The 24,567-nt window shown below is 40.5% G+C and overlaps 2 protein-coding genes, 2 long non-coding RNA genes and 1 other non-coding gene across 8 annotated transcripts; 1 reads left to right on the top strand and 4 right to left on the bottom strand.

Moving 5' to 3' along the window:
* Positions 1 to 1,144: 1,144 nt before the first annotated feature.
* Positions 1,145 to 7,554, bottom strand: LOC121356889. Of its 3 annotated transcripts, none has more exons than XR_005955652.1 (4): positions 7,461 to 7,554; positions 2,884 to 5,676; positions 2,592 to 2,786; positions 1,145 to 1,255 (listed from the first exon to the last, which is right to left on the bottom strand). It is a non-coding gene; the product is annotated as an uncharacterized LOC121356889 (long non-coding RNA). The 3 variants fall into 3 exon arrangements; XR_005955651.1 differs by lacking the exon at positions 1,145 to 1,255 and having other exon boundaries at positions 2,199 to 2,786; positions 2,884 to 3,057; positions 5,474 to 5,676; XR_005955650.1 differs by lacking the exon at positions 1,145 to 1,255 and having other exon boundaries at positions 2,199 to 2,786.
* On the top strand, positions 1,186 to 10,673 carry MCMDC2 (minichromosome maintenance domain containing 2). Of its 2 annotated transcripts, XM_041473764.1 has the most exons (14): positions 1,186 to 1,348; positions 1,435 to 1,565; positions 1,657 to 1,716; positions 2,027 to 2,222; positions 3,190 to 3,312; positions 3,480 to 3,587; positions 4,876 to 5,004; positions 5,525 to 5,756; positions 7,411 to 7,616; positions 7,905 to 8,071; positions 8,410 to 8,586; positions 9,251 to 9,393; positions 9,886 to 9,995; positions 10,479 to 10,673. In XM_041473764.1, exons 1-14 carry the CDS (start codon positions 1,249 to 1,251, stop codon positions 10,643 to 10,645), a joined length of 2,049 nt encoding a protein of 682 aa, XP_041329698.1. In that variant the 5' UTR covers positions 1,186 to 1,248; the 3' UTR covers positions 10,646 to 10,673. The 2 variants fall into 2 exon arrangements, 1 of the variants encoding a protein (XP_041329698.1); XR_005955648.1 differs by lacking the exons at positions 1,186 to 1,348; positions 1,435 to 1,565; positions 1,657 to 1,716; ... (7 more) ...; positions 9,251 to 9,393; positions 10,479 to 10,673 and having other exon boundaries at positions 8,186 to 8,586; positions 9,886 to 10,284.
* A 1,087-nt stretch (positions 10,674 to 11,760) lies between these two features.
* LOC121356888 lies at positions 11,761 to 15,168 on the bottom strand. The gene is made up of 4 exons (XR_005955649.1): positions 15,048 to 15,168; positions 13,419 to 13,529; positions 12,503 to 12,607; positions 11,761 to 12,086 (listed from the first exon to the last, which is right to left on the bottom strand). It is a non-coding gene; the product is annotated as an uncharacterized LOC121356888 (long non-coding RNA).
* Positions 12,157 to 12,237, bottom strand: LOC121356910. The gene has a single exon (XR_005955654.1). It is a non-coding gene; the product is annotated as a small nucleolar RNA SNORD87 (small nucleolar RNA).
* A 2,947-nt stretch (positions 15,169 to 18,115) lies between the features above and the next one.
* TCF24 (transcription factor 24) lies at positions 18,116 to 22,395 on the bottom strand. The gene is made up of 3 exons (XM_041473789.1): positions 22,314 to 22,395; positions 21,007 to 21,402; positions 18,116 to 18,252 (listed from the first exon to the last, which is right to left on the bottom strand). Exons 2-3 carry the CDS (start codon positions 21,388 to 21,390, stop codon positions 18,139 to 18,141), a joined length of 498 nt encoding a protein of 165 aa, XP_041329723.1. The 5' UTR covers positions 21,391 to 21,402; positions 22,314 to 22,395; the 3' UTR covers positions 18,116 to 18,138.
* Between the last annotated feature and the right edge of the window lie 2,172 nt (positions 22,396 to 24,567).

Below are 24,567 nucleotides of genomic sequence, written 5' to 3'. Positions count from 1 at the left end.
ATCCAGCCCGGGTAACACAGGATCCAGGGACATACAGTGCATCTATGTTTGTACATTTCTTTAAGCCGTTCTTGCTGAATATTTCAAGGGATGGAGTAGTAATCGTTCAAGAGTAATCCCAAAGACACAAACGGGTGTGGGGGGGAACCCCTATTATAAATTGTCTTTTAACTTGTGCCTTTAATTTGTTACTTCAGGCATTAAACACGTTTCAGCCCACAGTGTACAGGTCTCAGGCCACAGAGTTTACTGAAGTTGTGCTGAAATCCAGTTACTTCTCTTGGATATTGATCTGTTTGTCCTCCCAAAGTCATTTCTGTGAACTCCTACAGGGAATCTCTCATATGCTGTGAGCTTTAATCCCTCATCAGCTCAGTAATTCCCTGTCCTATCCTTTACCAGGTAGCTGTCTTATTTTTGAAGATTCGAGTGTTGTTTCATATTGGTCATCTACAGAGAGAACTAAGGACATTTTGCAGAAGAAAATATGAAAGACATTGAAACAGATGCATATATACAAAATACCATATTTTGGCCTTAGTAATTCTCCTTCTAAATTCTGCAAAGTAGTGCTTCATGGTACAAGACTCTACTCTTAAAAAAAAAAAAAGAGAAATATGTGAGTAATATACAATGAAAACCACACTAAAGAGCAAGGTCAGTCAAAAACCAAACCAAAACCGTAGCTGTAAAAGCTTTACTAGTGGGAATCAGAATTGAAGGTCTGTGTACATGCATGGAAGTAAGTGCAAGATCAGCACCTTAAGTGGGTGCTACAGGAGATCACAGCAGGGTAGGAAAGTCGGATTTTAAGAAAAGGGATGTTACCCAGTTTCACACTTTTAACAGCTATGACAGACTTCTCAAATAAGGGAGATAAAATTTTAAGAATTACTTTTGATAGACTGATTAAAAAATCTACAGGGGAGGTTAAATTAAACAGGGACTTTAATTTCATGGGTTAGGGAATTAGGAGAGTGAAATAATTCACCAAAGAAATGAAAACACTAGAGCATTCTTCAGAAATTTACTCTAGAAATAGAGTACGTGTCAATCATTGGAAAGAGCTTTGAACTGAATTTTAAAAATCCTTCAAGAATTGCCTAGCTTGAAAAAGAGACTATTTTAATTTTGTGTGGCTTTGTTAGTATGTACCTTTATTATTACTGTTACAGCATGGCCAGTGCTACCAGCATTTCTTCACGGTTTATTCCCACAGTTGGATAAAGTGTGCAAAGATCTGGGAAGATGGATCCTGAAATACAGAAGATGAAGGAAGTTGTCCTTGTCTACCTTGACAGAAGCGGTGGCCTTCAGAAATTTGTGCATGATTGCAAAAAATACAACGGTATTACTCAATACACAGTCTGTTGAATTGATACATAATGTTATATTAACAAATCCATTATTTTAAAATACCTTTTATTCTTACAGACTCAAAACAAAGTTATGCTGTTTATCGTTTCATAATTTCAATTAATCCTTCTGACGTTGCTGAATTGGATGCAACTCTTGGAAACTATATTCTTCATAATCCCCTACAAGCTGCACAGATTTTTCAGTCAGTAAGTGTATAATAGATGAGTAGACAAAAGTGCATCATCTAAATTTTAACAAGATTCTCCTTTCTTAAATGAAGTTATTTTTCCATTACAGGTATGCTTTGTAGCTATTAAGACATTATCATTAATTGAACAATTGCAGACAGAAGCCCAAGTAAGTCTACATTGGTTTTCTCCATTTAGATCTTGAATCTTCTAAGTATAGTGAAATATTAACAAATATTGTTGTATTAAGTTTTCATTTTCCCTTTGGTTGCAGTATTATTTATGATTAAAAATAGCTGGAAGTCTCACCCTACTACATTGCAATTGTGAGATTAATTAATATGAAACCTAGTTACTCTGCATGTGTTTCTGAAATTTTTAAAGTTATATATCACATTGTGTGTTTGTCCATGAAAAGTAAAGCAGTTTTAAATAAAAATATGGTTTTATGATATTAATGCTATTGTGTCTCTTGCTAGATCAGTATATTGCTGAGACCAACACATTTGCCACCTTTACCGAGTTATGTTCTGAGTCTTTCTGCATATCCCTTTAATTACACATCTCAAAGATTTTATATGTCTGAAGGGATAGTGATTGCAATGGGAACTGTAACAAAATACACACAAGGAGCAAGATTTCTTTGTACTGAGGAAACCTGTCCATTCTCTGAAGGTAGTAAGAAATATAAAAATTAATCAGTAGTATTTCAAAAGCTTTTAAATAAATTTGGTAATAAGACATTAAAAACCTAGCCTAACAAAGGTATTTTCCTATACAGTTTTATTATGCATACATTTTTGTAATGAACAGAGCAGGATTTGTGTTAATTGAAAGCAGTGGACTTGCTCAGCATTATTAAATGTTTTGGAAGAACAGCTATGCCAGCAGTCCCTTTTCCTTATGCTGAAGATAGTTTATAGGAGAAAACATAAGTCACGTGTAGAACTTCAATATATTTAATATCTTAAATAACTTAATATTTAAATATCTTAAATAGCAATAAAATATCTCAAAAGTAAGTAAGCTAAACTAGCAACATACCTTTTTCCTTGGAAACTGTTTGTCTATAAAAAAATACCACAGAACAAGCAAAAGCTTCTGGCATAGAACAAGTGGTGCTTTGATGAGTAGCCGGCTTCTGTGGAAAGACTGCTTTGAGTAGCATTACTGAGCTGCTTGCCCCATTGCAGAGAGAGGCCCTAAGGCGCTACTTTTAAGGCTGTTTTTTTGCTTCTTCTGTAAGAGAGACCGCACAGATACAAAAGAGATGCAAAATCCCAAAGTTTGGAGACTGCAGTTTAAGTCACACAGACATCTTTACGAGGACACGTACCTCTCATAGTGACTATCCATATGTCATTCCCACGCCAGGCAGAAGTGGCTCACTCCTCAAGAAAGGCCTGCCAAGCTGTTCATCTTGGGAATGTGCAGTGGGAAGCTGCCATCTCGTGGCCAAACACAGTAAATTAGATGGGTTATTTTAGTGGCATATGTAAGGGAGGCTCATCTGAAGAAACAAGTAATAAATGTAGAATTTCACTGTCCAGTATTTTAATTGCTTCTGTTCTTCATGGGAAATCTAAAGCTAAAGCTATGCCCTCCTTTTAAATGGTTGGTAAATTGTTGCCTTTTTTTTTAGGGTTTAGGTGCATCAGAGTGCATTGTCCTGGAGCTACAGAGTCTGCTACAGTGAGGACTGATTTTGTGTGTAGCTTGTGTTCTTCACCACTGCAGGAAGACATGAAATTTAGAGTACTTGGTGGTAGGATCTATGTAATCTTACTTCTAGATCTGGTAGTTTCCTCCTTCTGTTATACAACAAGCAAACAAAATATTTAAGTGGGAAAAGCCCACTTAAAATACACCAGTCTTTTTTAAAAGAGATGTTTTCAAGAGAATTAACCTTTTTCTTTGCCTTTGTTTTGAAAGATAAACAAATAGTTGAAATGATTGATGCTAAAATTCTGAATGCTTTGAAAGGATATTCCATTGATAAATCACACTTTAGGATTCAGGCATTTACATTGTTCTTGAGAGGTAAGCTGAACTTCAGAGTTCTGTCAAAATGTTTTAGAATTCATCTATAATAATACCTTGCAAGTGTAGCTCTATTTTTTTTTCTTTTTCTAAAATGGTGAAAGTCATTATTTACATTGCAGTTCTTTCTGTGCTACTCCCCTTAATTATAAATTAATTAATTATAAAAAATAGCTAGGTGACAAAGCAGTGTGCACAGGTGATTGCGGAGCGTACATAGAAAAATTCTTGTGTTACCTTTACACCTCCATTTAATTAAAATCCCCTGGCCAGCTCAGCAGTGTATTATTCTAACTGTTGCCTGTTTTTTCCTCCTTTCTACTTCCTTTGGTCATGCTGTTCTGTACTAACTTCATGTATATTTAACATCCTTCCTCAATCTAGCTGTTTTCCACATTCCATCAGGATTTTTGGCTTCTACTACCACTGCCATCCACCACAAACATTAAATGATTTCTAATGTTAATACATAACTAAAATCACAACTCAGCAATGTACTTCCATTAATTCTTAAGACCCCCAAACAAACACGGAGACAAGCAACAAAAAATCCTCATCCATTTCAAAAGTCTATGGAATTATATGGTTCATTTATTGAAAACTAAATAGAAAGAATGAGTAGTAGTAAAATTATAATAAAAATTTATAGAACAATCTATGGTCAAGATACTGAGAGTTGCATGCAGTAAATTTCTGCTGGCTCTAGTGCTCAGTGTGCTTACAGTGTTTCTCAGGCTGAGATTGAGATCTGGTTGGATCTAATTCTCATTTTCAAAAAATAAATGGGATTTGGTTTCTTAAGGTGCACAAAAATATAAAGGTTCACAAAGCTATTTGTGGGTCTTTTTGAAATCTGTGTAGTTTGGATCTCCTTTTTATGGTCTTGGGTTTTTTCTCTGACATTTTATAGGACATATGTCCTATAATGATATTGTGACTGATAATGGTGATGCCACAAACTTCAGAGTAGGAAATATACTTGCAAAAAACTATCCATTTGCTTTTCAATGCAGGACTAAATGCATTGTCATTTTTCTTTATCATGAAATTTATTTTCCCTAACCTGGTGTGCCTTCCTTATCTTTTGCACTAAATAATTAAAATTGTATGTTTCATTTTATTCTAGTCCATTATTAATCTGGCCTCCAGCTGTTTTCTGCCAATGTTAAAACATAAAATCAAACGTTCAGAATGTGTAGAAGTTTTCTGACCATGTCTTTAAAACTGTTTCTATGCCCTAACATATCTGTAGCTTTGCCCCCTGCACTTAGTTTTTTATTATTTGCAGATGAACTGGCCAATAAAATGATAATAGGAAACCACTACAGGATTATAGGAATTCCAGCTTGTGTACAAAACGGCCTACAAATGACTGCATGTATAGAAGTCAATAGTGTACAGCTCTATAAACCAAATGGTAAGAAAGTTCCATTAAAATTGACTTAAACCTTGGAAAACCTCCTAGAAAAAACTCTTGAGAATTAGCAGTGTTTTTTATTATCTAGAGGTCCAGAATATAAAACCACTCAGGGACTTTCCTCTTACAGTCTGAAATGTGTACTTGCTGTTATTTGAGAATATCTGCTTTTGCCCGCTTTCCATACATTGGCAAACTCCCTAATTATGTAGTAGTTCTTCAACTTCTCTTTCCATCTTCTCCTATCCATTGGAAAGTACGTTGTAATCATATAAAATGAACCTGATATTCCAGTTTGTTTTCCCTTTCTTGTTGCAATCAATTCTAACAGATCATGTCTGCTACCTTTTTACAAGCAAAATTAACAGTGTCAGATGCTTAAATTCTGAATTTGTGCTTAATATAAAGATATACTTGTTCTTGGTAAGCTTTTGTATCAAGAATTCAATGGTGATTTGTTCTAACTTACCTGCACAGGTTTCTTTAATGTGTTTGTTCACCTGTACTTTGTTTCCATTAGGTCCTTCTTTTGTCAGTGACAATTTTAAGTATCTGCTCTCACTGACTTCAAGTTCACGCTGGAGGTTTAGTGCTGTCCTGGCCAACATCTTTGCTTCTCAAGTTGTTCCACCAGGCACTTACAATACTCTTAAACTTGCAATATTGCTGAGTCTAGTACAGACGTGTGAAAAAGAAAATGCAGATTATCTGGATCTCTTGATTATGACAAGTGACACGCTAGTAATTGACAGGTAAAGAGATTCCTTTTTTTTTTCACCTAAATTAGAATTTAAAATCTAGTCTTTTTAAAGATTATAGGATTGGTCTTACATGAAAAGCTAGAGTCTTTGTTTTAAAAGAATATACAAGGCTCCAGCTTAGTTAAGTACTCAATTTTTATCCCTTGGACATTTTTGTTTCTTTCACATAACTCTAGATCAGAACTTCATTAATTGTAAAATCTCCTAAAACTCTTGTAAGATTACAGTAAGAATTTAACACTAGCACTGTTTTGTAGAGCTCAGATAAAAGCTCGTTCTTCTAAAATCAAAACTGAAGGCTGTCCCAGAAGCTGGTAACAAAAAAAGAAAAAAAAAGGCTCATCTTTTCAAACCTTTTGTCAATGTAAGCTCTCTCATCACTTGATTCCCAGCTATCAGCCTTCTGAATAATTAAGCAGTGTATAAATAGATATTTACATTTTTATCTCTTTTTCATAAAAGCCATTCACATAAGGTATCAGAATTCACATGCATCTTTACACATAATCATAAATCTGCTTGTTGTTAGATTTAAATATTTTTCACTATGCATTTTATGTATTTACCTATTCAGGCAACAATAAACTTTTAACACAATTTTACATACACTGCAGAAAAATACAATATGCTCAGATTTACATTAATTTAAGCAAGATTACTTTCTCCATAACAAGATCTCTGAAAGGGGCATGAATTTTATTTTCATTTGGAAGCTATTCAACCAATTCATTAATATTTTTTGTTGGGAAAAAACCCCAAAACTTTGACCTTTTTAAAATTTAGTTGTAGGAATTAGTTCAAATTTTTAGAAACGTGAACTGCAAATTTGTTTTCTCCCAGGTTAAGATTAAGATTTCTTAAGACAAACAGCAGTTCAGTGTTTTAAGAATCAAAACATCTGGTTAATATTAAAACAGCTGCACACTGTAAATCATCATTGATATTGTAATTTGTACTGTCTTTCATGTGCACAGTATTCACTATAAGCAGCCTGTCAAAGTAGGCATTTCCTACATATTTCCATTGGTGCAATACCTATTTACTAATTCTTACTAATTTTACTTAGTAATTTTCTCCCACATCACAATAGTGGGGCAAACCATGCTCTGACATCTTAAAATCATTAAGAGCCTTTGATTGTGGAACCAGAGAGACAATTTGCAACCTCCCTGTGCCAAGGAACATAGTACAGGGGATGAAAAAGATTTTTTATAGCCTCTTTCTCCAAAAGAATTGGAGGGGAGTGTGTAACTCAGGAAGGCAGAGCTTGCAAGTTCCAGCCTTTTCATTTTCCCAGATGGCCAGAATTACTAATCCTCTAAACTTTTAAATCGCTGGAAAAGTTTCTGTAGAATAGAAAGACGAGTTAACAATGTGGGGTTAAATTACAGGACAACTTTGACTTCCTAGGATTTACTTCTGCAACCCATGATTTGCCACATGTTTAATCCATAAGAAATAGTGTCTTGACAACAGCTATTAGAAAGCAGGCTAGAACCTTTTGTATTTAAACAATTAGTTTTGATGCTGGTTTCATGTTAAGGAATTTTTGTTGTTTTTTTAAGTGCGTCTTAATACTTATCAAGTTTTTTTAGAAGTTAATAATTTAACAATTTATGACTGACAGAATTATTTAATCCTCCAGGCTTTTGAATTACAGCTTATGTCTTCTGCCCCGTGGCATACGACACCCACCTTCCAGTGACATTTTTCCTTCTGTGTCCAAAGATAAACATGGAACTGGAAGTGCCAGTATTCAAGCCTGCAGCGCTGTGCTGGCCAAGGGTGGCATCTGTTACATAGGAGACTTAAGTTCATATAAAAAGGATAAACTTGAACTTCTACAGTCTGGTAATCTCCCACCTCCTAACAAATGAGGGGACAGAAGTATACAAGTATGCAAATTCAAGGCTAGGTTTGTTCCCCAGTTTATGGCCCTCAAATGCTGCAAAAATCTGTACGCTGTTTTTAATGGGTCTGTGTAAGACACAAGGACAAAAAAGCCAGGGTCCTGTAAATTTAAATCTGCTACACTACATTCATTAATCATAATCATGACTGATTTCAGATGTGTGTGGGGCTAGAATTTATAGTTAAGCTAAATCCATCACGTAACTGATGAATTTTGTCTTATCCTAGTGCTAGAGAGCAGAACAACAACAGTATTTATTCCTGGGAAGAAGTATGGAGAAGAGGCTGACCAACAAGTTACTGTTTCAGTTCAGACCAACTTTTGGTCCTTTGTAGATGTGGACTCTTCCTCAAAGAAACATATACAAAAGGAGAACTTTCTAATTGGACAGATGGTAAAGCACGTGCCTTGCTATGAGAGGAACTGTGCTATAGCTGTCGCTGGTGTTTATTTCCACTGATAAAATAATGAAAACAATAAAACTTGTTAGCATTTCCCAGAAAGTCACAACTTAAGTAACTTTAAATCAAGTATCTTCTAAAATGAGATAGCTTTCCCAAAAATGTAGGTGTCATTCAAACAACATTTTACCAAGTAGTACAGGTAATTCATTAGATAATCTTGCAGTATAAGTGGATATGGGATATTTCAGATATAAAACACTGTGATGCTTCTTTCAGTCAAAAGCCCAAAATAAAGTAGATGTTTTCTTTCTATGGATCTTTTCTTTAGGATGTGAGTTTGATTCCAGTTAACCTTGTAGATGGTTTTGGGCTCTTGATCTACAGTGAGTTTCCTTCCTGTCGCCTGTCTTCTCCTGTTGTACACCATACCTTGAAAAAAGCCATTAATCCTGAAGCCATGCTGTACAAAGTCTCACAGCAGTTCAGAACACAGGATTATGAGGAGGTAACAAATTATACGAGAGGCATTATATTTGTGAATATCTTACTGGGTTTGGCATCAGAAAGTTCCCTCTGCTGTCTGCTTACTTTTAATAATTACTTTCCACCCTTTCCCCCACCATATTTCCACTAGTACCATTTGGATCGTTGACAAAAGCAGCTTCAGATCTTGAAAAGGGTCAGTATAATAAATAGTTTGAGAGTGCTTCTGGAAAACATACTAACAGTTATACAGAGAACAGATCTCCAATATCTGTTTTTGACCAAAAAGTTTACAACCAGTAGATGTTAACATTGAATTCTAATTAAATTGTCAATAGTTACAGCATAACTAACAGATGATTCCCACTTGGAAGTGTTCAAGGCTAGGCTGGACAGGGCTCTGAGCCACTTGGTCTAGTGGAAAGTGTCCCACTGGAGTAAAGTTGTAATGGAATAATCTTCCAACCCAAACCATTCTATAATGTTTTTACTATCCAAGATGTGTCCCTATTATTATCTTTCATATTTTTTTATTCAGTATAGCCAAATGGTGACAACTGTCTTTACTAGTAAAGCTATTGCTAGAATATATTGTATTACTAGGCCATTGTTACATGAAAAGGTGTGAAAAAAGGTAAATTCCTTATTTTCCTGTTCACTATTTAAAATGTATGCCCTCTCTCTAGTTTATTTCATATGCTAGGAATCTTCATGTTGAACTGAGTTCAGAAGCAGAAAGTCTCATTCAGGGCTACTATCTTGCAAGTCGCAGGGTGAGAAGAGATTCCATTCACGGATCAACGTTATCAGCCTCTGCACTAAAAATTCTGTACGTCCTACTTTCCATTTTCAAAGAGAAATTGTGCTAGTCTGCTCAGGAGCTTGTTTAATAGGTTCAAGCATAAATAATCTTACTATTTATGAATACCATTTATTTTATATTTTGACACTGCTAAAATAAAGTTCAAACAACTTTGCCAGCCAAAAAAAAAAAAAAAAACAAAACCAAACCAACCCAGCCATTTATAAAACATGTATCATTATTAAAGCTATCAATGGAAAAAAAAAAAGGATTTAAATATATACAGCTTTATTATGGAAGCAAAAGAAGTATTAATAGAACATGCCAAGTTCCACTTTTTAACACAAAAAGTTCATGCATAATGTGTATTTTGTCAGTGGTAAGTGTAACCACACAGCTAAAGTATGAGAAAAACCACCCCACTTTTAATTTACACAAGTGTTTGATACAGGGCAATACACATTGCATTCCTGCCTGCAGTTATTTTTCATTTCTGACATGCTTGTATTGATCTCTTAGGATTTCACTGGCTAAGGCCCATGCCAAGCTCAGTTTAAGGCAGACAGTACTTGAGGAAGATGCAGTGATTGCCGTCTTGTTACTGGAGTCATCGCTGACCCTAAAACACGGTAAGTAATGCACAACAGCTCCGTAGTGCTTGGGTGCATCACTGTCACATTTGTCAGTCTGAAAAAATTCTACATCCATCGATTGCAATAGCAGGTAATTTCAAATCAAAATCCAGAACTTCCACTGCTGAGGATGGGTACTGGAGAAGTCTGTCAGCTTGTCTCAGTGCTGTATGTAATGATGTAATGAGGCCACAGACCAGCAACAAGTCTGTCCTTCATACTGGTTTATTTAAGGCATTGCCACTCTAACATCGGCTCAGGTTAGACTAAGGGCAGATTTCCCTCCCTGGGAAAACCAAAAACAAGGGTTGGAGGTTTTTTGGTTTATTAAGCATCAGTCATACTTGTTCACAGATTTGGAAGCAAGGCAAGAATTATGATCTAGGATTGTATTACTACGCAATTTGCATCACAGCTCTTTTTTCCCCTCAAAGTACTTGCAAATATCAAGTCTTATAGCCTAATTTCTTCTTTGTCTAGGCACATCTGCATTATGTGTAGCACCAAATCCTGTATTTCCATTTGACCTCAGTGATGAAAACTCCCTGCAACAGAGAGATATTTACCTCATGCAGTGTCACCATCAACTGCTGAAGTTTATTGCTGCCTATAGCCCAGGAATTCACATTAACACTAATGAAGAGTAAAAACTCCACTCTAAGTAAAGCCTGAGGCTTTGGCTTTTTGAGACTACAGAAAAAAACCCAAAAAAATTGCTAAAAAAATCCAAATAAATTAGAAATCCAAAATTACTAAAAACAAGACAGTTCAGTGATGTTTTACCAAGGAATAAAGCGTAGCTGACAGGACTTGAATTACAAGTTTTGTGAGTTATTTGAAGGCAGGAGGGAAGTCTTCATCCTGGAAAGCCATGACTTCAGAATACAGTCCCAGCCAAACTTCTCTTCCTGGCTACCACTCTCCATTCACAGCTAAGCAAGGAGTGATTTAGGATTCAGGATTTTTAATGAGACTACAAGTAAAAATTAAACCACCAGAATCTAATGTTTCATTTCAGCTACCTGAATGCTGCAGTTTTTCTTGTTGCTTCCTTTCAAATGTATCACCCAAATGGTTAAGGAGTTTTAACATTAAAAATCTTCTTTTCATAGTTTAAGTCAGTCTTTACTTATTCATGGTGTATAGATTTTGAAATTTATTATAAAAGTATTACCATACTGCTTCATGTTTTGTATCTTTTTTTACACTACAGCAACACGAGATTAGACAAGGATGCCAGATGCTCCTGCAGCCAAAACCCAAACAAAACAAAAAAGCCTACAAAACAAACCGCAAAAGAAACCCACCAAACCCTCCCAACCTGCAAAACCCAATGTTTCCACATTATTTTATATAGACTGCCGGGGATAGTAGAGTGCTACAGTTAGGTAAAAGAATATTAGACAACATGGGTAGGCAGGCAACTCAATGAGTCCAGCTCTACCCCACTGTAAAAACAAATGCAGAATGTGTGCTAGGGCATGAGGTGTTTGGAGCACCCTATGCTTCCCCAGCTGTGGGCTTTCCGTGTTTCATCCTCCTAGTAAGGATACAGCACTAGGCATAATACTCAGCAAGCCTGGCATCCAAGAGATACATCTTAAATTAAAAAGCTGCAGTAAAGTTGTCCAGACTTCCTGTCAAATCTGGACAAGCTGAATATTAAGGCTTGTGTTACTCCTATCCAGGATGTCATCCAGCAGGACCAGAGTGCTATGGCTCCCATAGCCTCAACAAAAAAAATAAGCTACTGAAAACAAGATTTTATTCGTACCCACTACTAACACTGTAAACACTCATTTAGACAACACAAATTTTCCCACATTTTAATCTTTGCCTTATTCACTTTTGATCCATTTATTTGATACACTCAAAAATTCATAGTAAGTTCTAAGACTGTCCAGAAGGCCACTTCTCTTTCAGGAGTGACACTCTACCCCGAACTTCATTCCAGGATTATTCGTTTTCAGTGAACAGCTACTTCCCTGCTGTACTACGGAACCAAGCAGTATTTCTGATGAGCAGGAAGGGCAATGCAACCATTTCCAAGTGCATTAGAACTCCACATTCCAGGCTGCTGTTTTCAAGCTAAGAACAATAACAATAATGAGTTAGTTTCCTGTACCCCTAATTAATCTTACACAAAGGTATTACCCTCACTGGCATTTCAGATCTCAAGATACACATCAAAAAACATTCAGATGGGTAAACGGCAAAAAAGTCTCATCATTATGCCAGGAAAATTACTCTTTAAGCGTAGACTGAAAGAACTCCTTTATAAATTACTACTTTTGAGAAGTAGTATTAATGGATTTTCTGCAGAAAGAGCACAACATTTTATCCTTGCTTCTCCCCAGTTTCTCCCATGATCTCTTGAAAACTGGAAGACTTGTAGCAGTACCACAAGGAAAGGAGGGTAGCCAACATGGCCAGTACAGGCTTTCCCTGGATGGCAGAACAGCCTGCAGGAGCCTGAGCACTATGACAGTAAAAAAGCAACTGACCTCCTTAAACACCCACACTTCTACAAGTGGTGGACTCTCCTGCTGGCCCTGTGTGCACACACAAGGCTGGAAGACAGCGGAGGTGGTCATCTGATGTCACAGAACCTTGGAAAAAAAGATATAAAATCAGAAATGACAGGAGCAAATCAAACTGGAAAAACCTACTGATTAGCTGGCACATCAGATATACAACACTGCTCATCACAACATTCAGTTGGGTAAACGGCAAAGGGTCATCATCACTATGCCAGCAGTTTCCTGCCTATATAAAGCTGCTTTTTCCAGGTACTAAATACAAGGGAATTGCTTAAGTTTGTCTCAAGAGTTGTACTTCCATAAGCTGAAGCAGAGCCTTCATTTTAACTGCTAAGCACAGAAAAGATTGCGTACAACCAAGAGGAAAAACAGCTCTGTTTGGGCACAAAAATGCAGGTCCCTCTCTTACAAACCCCAAATGCCAAGTATCTTTCTACAAATAAAGCTCACTACCACAGTCACCTTTCCCTTTGGAATACATTCCAAGACTGACACAGTTGAAGTGCCAGCATGGATTGTCATCTGAACATACTGTTTTTCACTTAATTCTCTCCATTTCAGCTAACATCCATGAATTCTTTAAATCAGAAGCCATGCTTCCCCAGTTAAAAACTAGGTTTCCTGATACAAGCCTCTCCCTTTTGACTCCTTTGGGATTCTTGGAATGCACTGGCTTTGTTCTGGGGAGCAAGTCTTAGGAGATTTTATAGCTGCCATAATACCTTTTGTTAAGATCTGAATCTCTTAACCCTACATACAATCAAATTTCTCTTTTTTCCATCTGTAAGGGACTTTGCAAGCCATTAAACAGCTTCAGAACGCTGATCTGGATTTCATGATGCTTCCCTCAACATCTTTAAGTACAATAAGAAATACTTACTTCTGTAGCTCCAGAATTCATGTGACATCTTTCTGCTTGCAAGGCACGGCAGAGTCCAGACTGAGGATTTCCAAAGCCAGCAACAAACTCATCTTGAGCTTCACTTTCTGCCTAAAACAATGAAAAGAAGATGTTTGATTCAGAGAGCTCCACTGCCGAGCCAGCAGCAGAAAGCATTAACACTTCTTTGGGAACAGTAAGCCAGTCCAAGAAACACAAGCCCCATGCTCATGTAATTACATGGGACAGATCATCAGCTGAGATCAAGTTTAAGCAGAGGCATGACCATTTTCCTAAAACAAGCTCCAGTGTAAGGAATGACTAATTGCAGAACAAGTACAGTGCTCCTAATGACCAGCCAGGCTGGGGAGAGGAGCACCCTGGCAGGGTACAGCCTTTAACCCCAGTTCACAAGCAACACTCTGGGGAACTCACTGATGTTTTACCACCAGCTGAACGGAGGTCAGCACTCACAGTGCAGTCTGTAATGCAGGAGAGCTTTATCACAGAGGCTGCTGATGCTCCTGGGGCTCTGGCCCTGACAGACCCCACCGCTTCAGACCCGTGCCTATAACCTGAACAAAGGCACTCTAGGTCACCTCAAAGCCCTTGCCCAATTCCCTAAAGGAAAAAAAGGTAATTTATCTTTTGAATTATGACAGGCATTTGCTGATGAAAACGATCTGTCAGCAAAACCAAGTGTCTCTGAATGTCCAGTCTGTCATTCCTTTCAAGACTTGATGAGCCAAGAGACAGCTCCAAGTAACCACCACGTGGCACACAGTAATTAGGTCCATCTCGGTCTCCCACGGCACCGGCTCTCCTGGGCAGCCCGTGTGGCTGCAGTGACTGTGCCACCCCAGCGCCCAGGGGAAACACAGGCACGGCTGCAGCAGCGTGACAATCACTCCTCTTTCAACTGACAGCTTTGGCTATCAAAAAAAAGCACCTAAAACCATCCCTGCAATTCCTGAGATTACAGCCATTGCTTTGACCTGCCATGTCGGGATTGCTCACATTAACCACCGGGGAGCATTTCTAATCCCTCTGAGAAGGGCAGAAATCACTCGACTGTTCAGACGAGCACATGTCTGGACTGCCGAGGCAGGACCTGCTCCAAGGAGCACGGCGGAGGTCGGGCGGCTGTCGGATCACACGGACCGCCGCGGATCCACACGGAACCACAGACTATTAAAAGGTCTGGAACGGACCTCAGCGACCATCCAGCCCCAATCCCTTTCCTGCCACGGGCAGGGATACCGCCCACTAGACCAGATTGCTCAAGGCCTCATCCAGCCCGGCTTTACACGCCACCATGGCCTCGGGCACTCAGCTCCAGAGGCCGCCCCACCCTCCCAGCAAGGAATTTCCTCCAATACCTAACCTAAATTTCATCTCCTTTAATTTGTACTCATCAGACTCGGCGGCCGCTGCTGCCGCTCCCACGCCCGAGGCCGGGGCACGGCGGGACGGCTCCCAAGCCACGGAGCAGCACGGGCACGTCCCACGCCCGGCACTCCCCGTTCCCCGAGGCGCCCCTTGCCAGCCCGGGATCCGCCGCCAAAAGGAGCCGCCCAGACACCGGCCGGGACCCACCACATCCATCCCCGCACCCACTGAGGCACGCACCCCGACTGGAGGCGGGCAGACGCGACCGCTCCGGTTCCGTCCCGCTCGGAAAGGCCAATTCCTTCCCGGGATCCCGCTAAATACCCGGCGGAGCGGGGCGGGGCGCGGCGGGCGCGGCGCCTTCCGGCTGCGCGCGCAGAGGGATACGGGGGGAGCGGTGGTGAGGGGTGGGACTGGGATGGTCGGGGAAGTGATCCGTGTCCGCAGGCGCTGTTGGAGTTCTGGCTGCGAGCAGCCCGGAGCGGAGCTCCTGTGGCGTGCGAGCAGCGCCTCTGCCGTGTCCCCGGGAGGTTCAGCTGTCCCAGACCTCCGAGGGAACAGCTGTGATGACGATGACCGAAGTTTGCCGAGATCTTGTAGGTTCCTCCATGAAGAATGCCAGCTTTTGATAGCAGTGTATAAACATTTTGTTAAAAATAGGTTTAAAAGTGTTGTGAAATAGTTAATAATTGTTTAGCATGTACTGCTAGTTCGATTGTTATATTGTAAAAGGGGTTAAATGGGTAGTTGTAAGAAATACACAGGAGTAAAGTGCGCCGCTCCCCAAGCAAGACGAGCCACCCTGGACAGAACTGTAACGGGCAATCAAGCGCCTAAAACCTTAATGCAAATGAAGGATCCAAAAAGAGAGCAATCCAAAGGGACAAAAAAAGCAGGATAAAAAGGGGCATCTGAGCCAGGGAAGCTGTGCCGCTGCACCTGGAACATCGGGGACGTCGCTGCTGAGGAAGACCCAGGGCCGGCGCTGCAGCATCCTCGACGGGATCGCTCCTGCTCGGCCCGCGGGCCCCCTTGCTTTAGGCCTTTCTTTTTATTATAATAAATGCTGAAATCACTTTAGTACCGGGAGCCTGGTCTCGTTTGTAACATTTTACAGCTGTGTTCCTAGGCACGTGCATATTCCTAGTGTTAAATGCCAAACTCTTGTGTTTCAGTATACGAGGACATGAACTGTTCCTAGGAAAAGTAGCACTGGAACCAAACATCAGGTTTGAAGCAAGCAGGTTCAGAGGATCTGTTGTTATCCTGCTGTGTAAATTTATAAGATAAAAGCTCTTGCCCTGGTCAAAGGGAGTGTGTTGCCTAAGCTGCTGTCTTCTGGAAGGAAAGGCATAATTCTGATGCAGAATAATCTGTCTCCAGGGGGAAAAAAATCCCCACTCATAAATACGGGGAGCTCTTTTTAACTGAAAAACTTCTGTTGTAATTTTGCCTGTTCTTACAGGCCTGTAATAATTCCATAAAATGCTGAAAAAGTCTTAGGGATACAGCTACAGTAAGTAGCTACAGTGCTTGCTGCTCTGATTCTCTGGCTGCCTTCAGAGCTTTGTAAATATTTAGTTGTAAATACTGCAGGGCTTGTGGAGAGCTCAGATTTTACCATACTTTTTAACAAAAATTGTTCTTGGTAGTATTTTGGTTTTCCTTTTTTCCTAAATGTAATTTTTAAATTTAAAGTTTTCAGAAAGAAGACAATATCTATAAAGTCACAATATCATAATGTACAATGAGAAATTGATACAGTTCTTGCAGCTCAGTGATAAAGAGTTTGAGATGTATTCTCTCTGCCATCCATTCATAACTTTCCATGTTTTTAACCCTTGTTACTAAAGCAGTTTTCATGTTGCACTACAAAATGAACTAGATTGGAAAAAAACTACTGATCACCTTTGAGTGATGACCACCTTGTCAATTTGGTCATGGTACAAAGTGGTATATCCTGACTTTTCTTGAACAGCTCCAAGAATGGTGACTCCACCACCTCCCTGGGCAGGCCATTCCAATGCTTAACAGGCCTTTATTTGAAGAGATTCTTCCTGTCCAACTGACCCCCTGCTTCTTGGTTAAGCAGTCAGAATCTTTCAATGCCATTTAAAGGAATAAGCCTTTTAAAAACACTGAGGAATCTTTTTTTTTTTCTTCCTATTCTTGAATACTGTCCCTTCTAGGTATAATATCTTGTTAAAAGCTCAGAATACTGCAGGGGCAGTTGGGAGCTCCAGATCTTACTGTACTGTTTTTATGAAAGTTGTTCTGGCTAATATTTTTGTTTTTCTAAATACAGTTTTTAAATTTAAACCATGACGCTTTCAGAAAGAAGACAGCATCTATAAATGTGGAATATTATAGTGTACTATAAATGTAAAATATTATAGTGTACAGTGAGAAACTGGTAACAGATTTTGCAACTCAAAGTATGTAATATTCACTGAATAATATTTAATAGAACATTTACCTCAGCAATAACAAACCATGTAAGTACAGTGTTTTACAGAACAGATATAACAGATGACATTTGTGCATTTAGTTTCAACGTCTTTTGCCTAAATACAGATGTTTAAGTGAACAAGCCAACACTTTGGGTTCACCTGCTCATGTGAACATGTGAACCCCTTAAAAGAAATGAGCCGTGGTGTGGTGAGCAGACACGTGGTTGTGCCGGGGGAGCAAACACAGGCTGAGCCCCTAACATGCAGCACGGTCCTGCAGGTGGGTACAAGCAGTGCCCAAATTGCAGCAGCACTCTGTGCAGGGGGGACAGGTCTCTCAGCACATTTTTACTCCATGAACATGCATCCATATTCCCAGCAATATCTACAAATGTGTAGGACTATCGGATGGCTGGAGCCCTGACCTGACAGCTGTGGTCAGGGGATTTCTGCCACCGGCTTTAAGCAGTGGAGAGAGTCTGTGTGGGATTACAGTTGCTATTTTTAGCCTTGCCCTTCTCTTTTCACCCAAGCCTGTTTTGCCCTGTACTTGGCCATTAGCACATAAATCCTCCTCTCTTTTCTTACAGGGCTTGTCCCAGAGAGGACAGGGATACCTCACTCTGCTGGCAGCTCTTTGCTGCTGCTGGCTGCAGTCACCACCTCCTGCTCTCCCTCATTCAGATGGCAGCAGTGATAGAAACCAATGATGTGTCACGTTAACTTAATGAGGTATTAATTACATTTAAGAATCAATTCTTTCTCCTCACAAACAGCATTTCAGGAATTACATTTTGTCTGTAGATACTGATTTTTTAACTTAAATATATATTTATATAAGGTGTAATAAATAACCATTTTTTTCAAAGCAAGAAGGGAGGTTAGATCTGTGAAGATGTTGATGTTTCCCCATGGCTTGCGCTGTCTCCTTGTGCTGAGTGAGTCAGAAACTGTCCCGTGGCTCCAATGTACAGCCTGGAACGCATGGGCCACTTCTGCAAGAGAGGAGACAAGCACAGCACTGAGATCTTTGCACTCAACTGCAGTTCTCAGCAGAGATTTGATGGAATTCACAAGAAAATAGGAAACTGTTGCTATCACCAAACAGTTCCTCTTTTGTCATTCGATGGAAAAATGTTTGGAGCTTGTTTGGAGCTCAGCCTGGGTATTTGCTTTGGTAATTAATTGAGAGGCACAGCTCCCAGCCCTGCCATGCCCCAGCAGACAGGACCAGGCCTTGCTGGCCAGTCAGCCTAGCTCAGTTTGTGTCTTAGATGTTTTGTTAGTAGAATAAAACAAAGAATTCCTTCTCAAGGCACCAGGGATGCTACAGGGATACACCTGCACCTGCAGGGATTGCAGCCCCACACCTGTCCTGGCTGGCTGGGCCCCACAACACCACAGGGGCTGCTGCTGAAGGCTGGGAGTCTAAGGGAATTTAATGTAATTGCACCTTGGCAGTCCTCAGCACTCTCAGCATCTTGTTCTTGTCAGCTCCAGGTGTTTCAGATGACACAGTTCATCTTTACAAGCATTGATTTTTGGAATCATCAGTTACTCTTGGTGTTAAATATTTATTCTGACAGCTTGAGTTTCTAACTCCAGCAGGTTTCTCTCTGCAAGCAGCCCTGTGGTGCAGGTGGCCACAGCTGGGCACCCAGAACTTGGGAGGGAGCACCCAGCTCCGTTTGCTGTGCCAAGGTCACTATTAGAGAGGTGGATGCTTGAAGAGACAACTTGGATGCAAAAATACCTGAAATGCAGCCAGCACGTTGTTACAAAAGAATGCAGTTTTTTAAAGACTCTTTTGGGAACAGACTGGCACCTTTCCTGTGGGTAAGGGGAACTTAAGAATGCTGCAGAAAAATCTCAGCTCTTCTGTTCAAAGAACTAAAGCAGCTGCATATTCTCACTTAGAAAGACTGCACAAGCTCATTCAGCAATTTCAAGTGTGATGTTAAGAGTTTGTCACCAATAAACAATCCAAGTTCAAAGTCATTAGCCATATTTTTCATTCAGTGTACACACAACTGTACTTGAATATTTAACTTTCTTCACTATTTGCATTTACTATGCTTAATCTATCAGTTTAGTTAAAAACTTTAAAGGTTGTCTCATATCCTGCGTTTTTGGGGTTTTTGAAGCACATTCTAGGATTTGACCGTGACACATTCATCAAATATAGTCATAAAAAATAACTGCTTAAGTGAATCCAGTATTACTCTCTTCCAGTAGCCTGAGAAATGGGTGTCTGGATCATTTAACTGCTGTAATAACTATTCAAAAGTATTTTTCTGCCTGTAGTAGTTGGCAGCTGGATAAAAAGTACCATAAGAGACCTGTGTCCTTTCACTCTGACTGAGGGAACTAACAGAAGCTATTTTGAACTTATTTTTAAATACATCACAGTATTTTTTTACTTAAATTATAGCCATCTTCTAATTGATATAGAGGTTTTGCTTTCTTTATGAGTCTGCTAATCATTTAAATGGCCTCAGAAGCCTACGGTCACATCATACTGTAAAATATAGCAACCAACATTGCAAACAAGGAACTCTCTGTGAATTAGGCACTTTTTAGAAATTAGAGATTACTTCACAAATTCATCTTAATTAAATCATTCTGAATTCAGACTCTTAGAAAAGAAAACACCCCAGTGCTCTAACTCCCTCCCTGTGAGCAGAGCCAAAGAAAACACCCCGCGGTGTCTGAGCTCCATCAGTCAGTGAGCACTGCATTTGGAAACAGCTTCCAGCCCGCTCCTCTCTGAGAGCAGCTCCCCTTTCTCATCCCTTCTGCATCGCTGTGACTTTTTTTGACAAAGGGAAGAGCATATACCAACCAGAGAAATACTTCAGAAGAGCACCTTCATGGCAGTAATTAACACACGGCTGGTAATTAACAGCGCTGTCGGCATTGGGCTGTCGGGTAGCAGAACCAAAGCAGGCCCAGCCGTGGCTGGATCAGCGTCACCTCACCACGTACACCCCTCACAGCAGGATCCAGTGATGGCTGTGTTCGAGGGTCCCAGGATGAGGGAAGAGATGAGAATTTTGATTCTATGTTTCAGAAGGTGGATTTATTACATTATGATACTATATTATATTAAAATAATATACTAAAACTATACTAAAAAGAATAAAGGATCCATCAGAAGGTTGGAAAGGAATAGAAAGGAATGAATAACAAAATCTTGTGACTACTCACAGCCTGAACACAGCTGGATCTTTGATTGGTTATTAAGTTGAAACAACTCACATGGACCAATCAAAGATGTACCTGATGGTAAACAATGCCTAGACCACATTCCACAGCTATCAGATAGTTATTGTTTACATTTCTTTTCTGAAGCTTCTCAGCTAGAATAGGAGAAAATCCTAGCAAAGGATTTTCATAAAAATATCATCGTGACAATCCAGTGGGTCTGTGGGGATCACCAAGGTTTCCACACAAGGACCAAGAAGATGCAAGGACTCCTGTGGTGCTGACCTTCACTTCCAAAAACCAGGTTTGAATCTACACGAGATTTGATATTTTGGTGCAAAGTTCCTGAAGCTGGAGGAGCAAAGCTCCAAGGTATTTCCATCAGACCCCTAACACCTAGGCCCAGCGGTAAGTCCAGGCAGAATTTCCATGTAATACCTCTAGGCAAGGTACAGGGGCGAGAAACCTTTAGTTTCAATTACGTGTCTAAGGCCGGTGTACTCACGCACCGACAGAAGGTGGTGGCTGCCCCTCAGCTCCCCTACCTTGACAGGGTGGAGGTATCCATCCCCGCGGAGCGCGCCCAAGCCCTCTCCCGGTGACTCCTCCTCATCCTGAAGGCTGCGGGTGAGGTGCGCGATGTAGGTGGTGGCCAGGAGGAGCACATCCAGCTTGGAGAGCTTGGTGTCGGGCGGCACGGAGGGCAGAGTCCTCTGCAGCTCCAGGAAGGCGTGGCGCAGGGTCTGCACCCGGCTGCGCTCCCGGGCGGCGTTGGCGGCGGCGGGGCGGCCCGGAGCGGCCCCGGCCCGCGGCGCGCCCGCCAGCGCCGGCGAGGAGCTGCTGCCGGCCGAGGAGGGCGGCGGGGAATCGGGCTCGGCGCCCGGGCTGCGGGTCTCCTCGCTGCTCTCTGCTAAGTGCCCACAGTCCATCGGTGGAGGGTCCTGCAAGCAACAAGAGCATCTCTGAAGATGCTGCGGTGAGCTGGAGCCAGCACGTTCCGAAAACAAGGATGGTCAGAAACGCAGGCGCTGCCTGTGCTAGAAAAAGCTGGAATGCAGCTCTGTGAGCTGCTTTTCCACTCGCTGCTTACGAATTCAGCATCACACAGGGGTACAGAACAGAAGTTAAAATCTTCGCAATGATCAGTATTTGATTTTTTTTTTTTTTTGGCAGTATTACACAGAGCAAATTTTTTGAGTCACTCATAGCCCAGAGATGACTTCTGAGAAAACCCAGCAGGCACCACCCAGAGGCACTGCCACAGTGGTTGCCATTTACAATCAACTAAAAATTAGGCTAAAGGCAATTTTAAAACCTCTATGATTTGGGATGTGGAACTGTTAGTATGTTTTCTATTTTCACTGCAATCATTTCATGAACAGTCTTATAGGTGATCAGTGCTCCATGGACTATGGAAAGAAAAATATAATTTTCAAATGCATCAGTAAGTGAAGCCACAGAGCACGGACTCAGTTTTTGAAGGGCAAAACTTGGCCCATAATTTTAAAGGATCAGGAACTGACTTCTCCTGTCCTCCCACCCCTAATCTTACTAAAGAAATTGCATGCTTATTCTTTCTTATCTACATTTTCAAACTTCAAAAGAATTTTGTAAGATGTATTTTGGCCATTGGGGGGCAAAATAACCTTCTGAAAACATCAAAAAATGTTTTAAAGAAAACCTGAAAACAGTGACCTCAAGGTCTTTTCTCAGCTTTTTGTAAAGCTGGTCAGTCAGCTCTGCCTGTAATACAATTCACAGTCCTTTAATTCATTCAGTTCCACAGAAAAAAAAAAAAATGCAATTCAATCAATATTCCCCAAAGTTCAGCACTCCTTAGCTGGAATAATACCTGATCCTGTTGTCCTCAGCCAAGCAGCCCTCGTGGGTGTCCCAGATCCTGGCTTTCACGTGTTAGGAGTGTCTGTTCCTGTGACAGCCTGGCTAGACAAGGGCAGGAACAAGTTGTTAAACCTTTTCATTTCATCCAAATACTGTGCAATTAAAACTTTAAATAACATTGATGCACATAAATGACTGAATATATACATTTACAAGAATTAGTTCTTGATTTTGCAGAGCACTTCAAGCACACACTGAGGTCAAAGATTTCTATCAAAGACAAGGGAAGGTTTGTAAATAAACCTTTGTGCAATGTTATAATTTGATGGTATTTAGAAGATATTTTTATTGTTATTATTTTGGGTAATTAATTGTGATTAATTTGCAATTAATGTGGCTCACAGAGTATTATCATGTAATGGTCTATTCAGTAGCAGTACAGTTTAGACTGAAATCATTTGTGAAATATTCTATGCACATTATAACTCTAAACCAAAGAGAAAAAAAAATCTCACTATTCTTTTTATTGTGGTGTTTATGATCAGTATAAAATAAATCTTACATTAAGACTCCATGAGCTCATCTTGAGTGAGGGCTGAAAAATGATCCTTACATTGGCTGTTGCCTCTAACTTTTAAAAAAAGTCGTTATATGCTTTTTTGTTGATGATTGTTCATTGCGTTAAGGCATGGTCAGATCTGGATGCATTTTAGTTAAAAAAAATCATCACTGTGGAAATGGACATCAAGACATTCATTTAAGATAATTACAATGATATTCACTGGCAGAAGAATAACAATTTATGTTTAACAGTAGGATTTCTCACTGCCATCCCATTGAAATCCCACTGGTAGGAGGAAGTCTTCCCCAATTACTGCCGAAATCTGGATTACCCAAGGATAGGGACAGACTAGGTTAGTAAAAATACCTGCTCCTCTACTGAAATACAGGACTAGGGCTGGTTTACACACATTTTGATTTTGCTGTGCTGGTGTAGAACCACATTTAGAACTGAAATGACTTCAAGTGACATACAGTACATAGTATGTCCTAAAAAGTACCTAAAAACCTTATCTCCTGGGGTGCCCTTGGAAATAGGATTTTCTGGTTTAGGAACTTCACATCTATATGAAATCAAGTCCTGGGCCTGTGGAAAAAAAGTACAAAATTTCAGCAGCAGAAATTAGAGATTTCACTCTGAATTAAATTTCCCTGCTGTCAGACCTCCTATCAAACAAAAACAGCAAATGGCCTGGGAAAATCTGCTACACAAAACAAAGGATCTGCTGTAGGTATGTACATATGTGTACATACCAAATCATAGTGGTTCCTGGATCTACAGCCAGGATCACTTCTGTTTCACACTGGGACTGGGTAGCATCCCTCTTCTCCCCGGAGTAATCAGGACATCCATTCCAGGTGCATCAATCCCAGGCATTGCCAAAACCTCATGGTCCAAAAAATGTTGCTAAAAGCTAAAGTAAATAAAAAGCCTCTGGGCAACAGTAATTTCCCTTTTAAAATTTTACAAGAAAAAGGTTTGGTTTTTAAAATAATCGCAGTAATTTTTGCAAGCACCCACTTGCCACCTGGTGTGCTGAGAGAGTTGAGAACAGGGCTGTGAAAGTAATTTAAAGTATTTATGTTGCTTCTAAAGCCCTTCTAGTGCAGGATTTCTAATGCCTGCAGATGCATTTGTGTTTTTACATGACACTACAAAGACATGATTGGTTTGACATCTTTAAAAAAAAAAAATCCCAGCACAACATTTATTTTAGTCTTGTACTCTGTGTGAATGAAATGGCGATGAAGACAACCTGCCCACACAGACAAGGAAAAGATGGAAAACGCCAGAGCAGAGCGCACAAACTGAAAACAAACAGGTGGAAACCTTAGATAAACTTTTCCCTTGCTCCTTATGGGGGCAAAATACAGCCAATCTGAATTATTTTGGGTCGGTTTTAAAAAGGCCTTGTCCTCCGTGTATCTCCGGTGACAAGTAACGAAATCCCTTTCTCCGGAGCAGAGGAATGGGAACTTGTCTGTCGGTGTGCGGGGGCAGCCCCGGCGCTCACGGCCCCGCCGGCCCGCTGCGTCCCGGTCCCGCATCCCGGCTGCCCGGGAGCTGGCCGGACCCCGCGGTGCCCGGCCGGGGATGTACTTACCGCTCCCGCCCGCTGCGGAGGCTCCCGGCGCCCCGCTCCCGTCGCGCCCCGTGCGGCCCCGGTGTTTATAAGGCGTCGGGGCCGGCGGGTGCGGCGGGG

This window comes from Pyrgilauda ruficollis, unplaced genomic scaffold (assembly GCF_017590135.1).
Source record: "Pyrgilauda ruficollis isolate IOZ18807 unplaced genomic scaffold, ASM1759013v1 scaffold30, whole genome shotgun sequence".
Taxonomy (NCBI): Eukaryota; Metazoa; Chordata; class Aves; order Passeriformes; family Passeridae; genus Pyrgilauda; species Pyrgilauda ruficollis.
The sequence above is the reverse complement of the archived record's forward strand: the minus strand, read 5'-3'. Positions and strand labels throughout refer to the sequence as shown.

Bases quoted from the DNA above. Each gene is read 5' to 3' on its own strand.
- TCF24 (XM_041473789.1), bottom strand. From the start codon at position 21,390: ATGGACTGTGGGCACTTAGCAGAGAGCAGCGAGGAGACCCGCAGCCCG. The intron at 18,253-21,006 runs GTAGGGGAGCTG...CCTCTCTTGCAG, and splicing joins GATACCTCCACCCTGTCAAG to AAGTGGCCCATGCGTTCCAG.
- MCMDC2 (XM_041473764.1), top strand. From the start codon at position 1,249: ATGGATCCTGAAATACAGAAGATGAAGGAAGTTGTCCTTGTCTACCTT. The intron at 1,349-1,434 runs GTATTACTCAAT...TTATTCTTACAG, and splicing joins TGATTGCAAAAAATACAACG to ACTCAAAACAAAGTTATGCT. The intron at 1,717-2,026 runs GTAAGTCTACAT...GTCTCTTGCTAG, and splicing joins AATTGCAGACAGAAGCCCAA to ATCAGTATATTGCTGAGACC.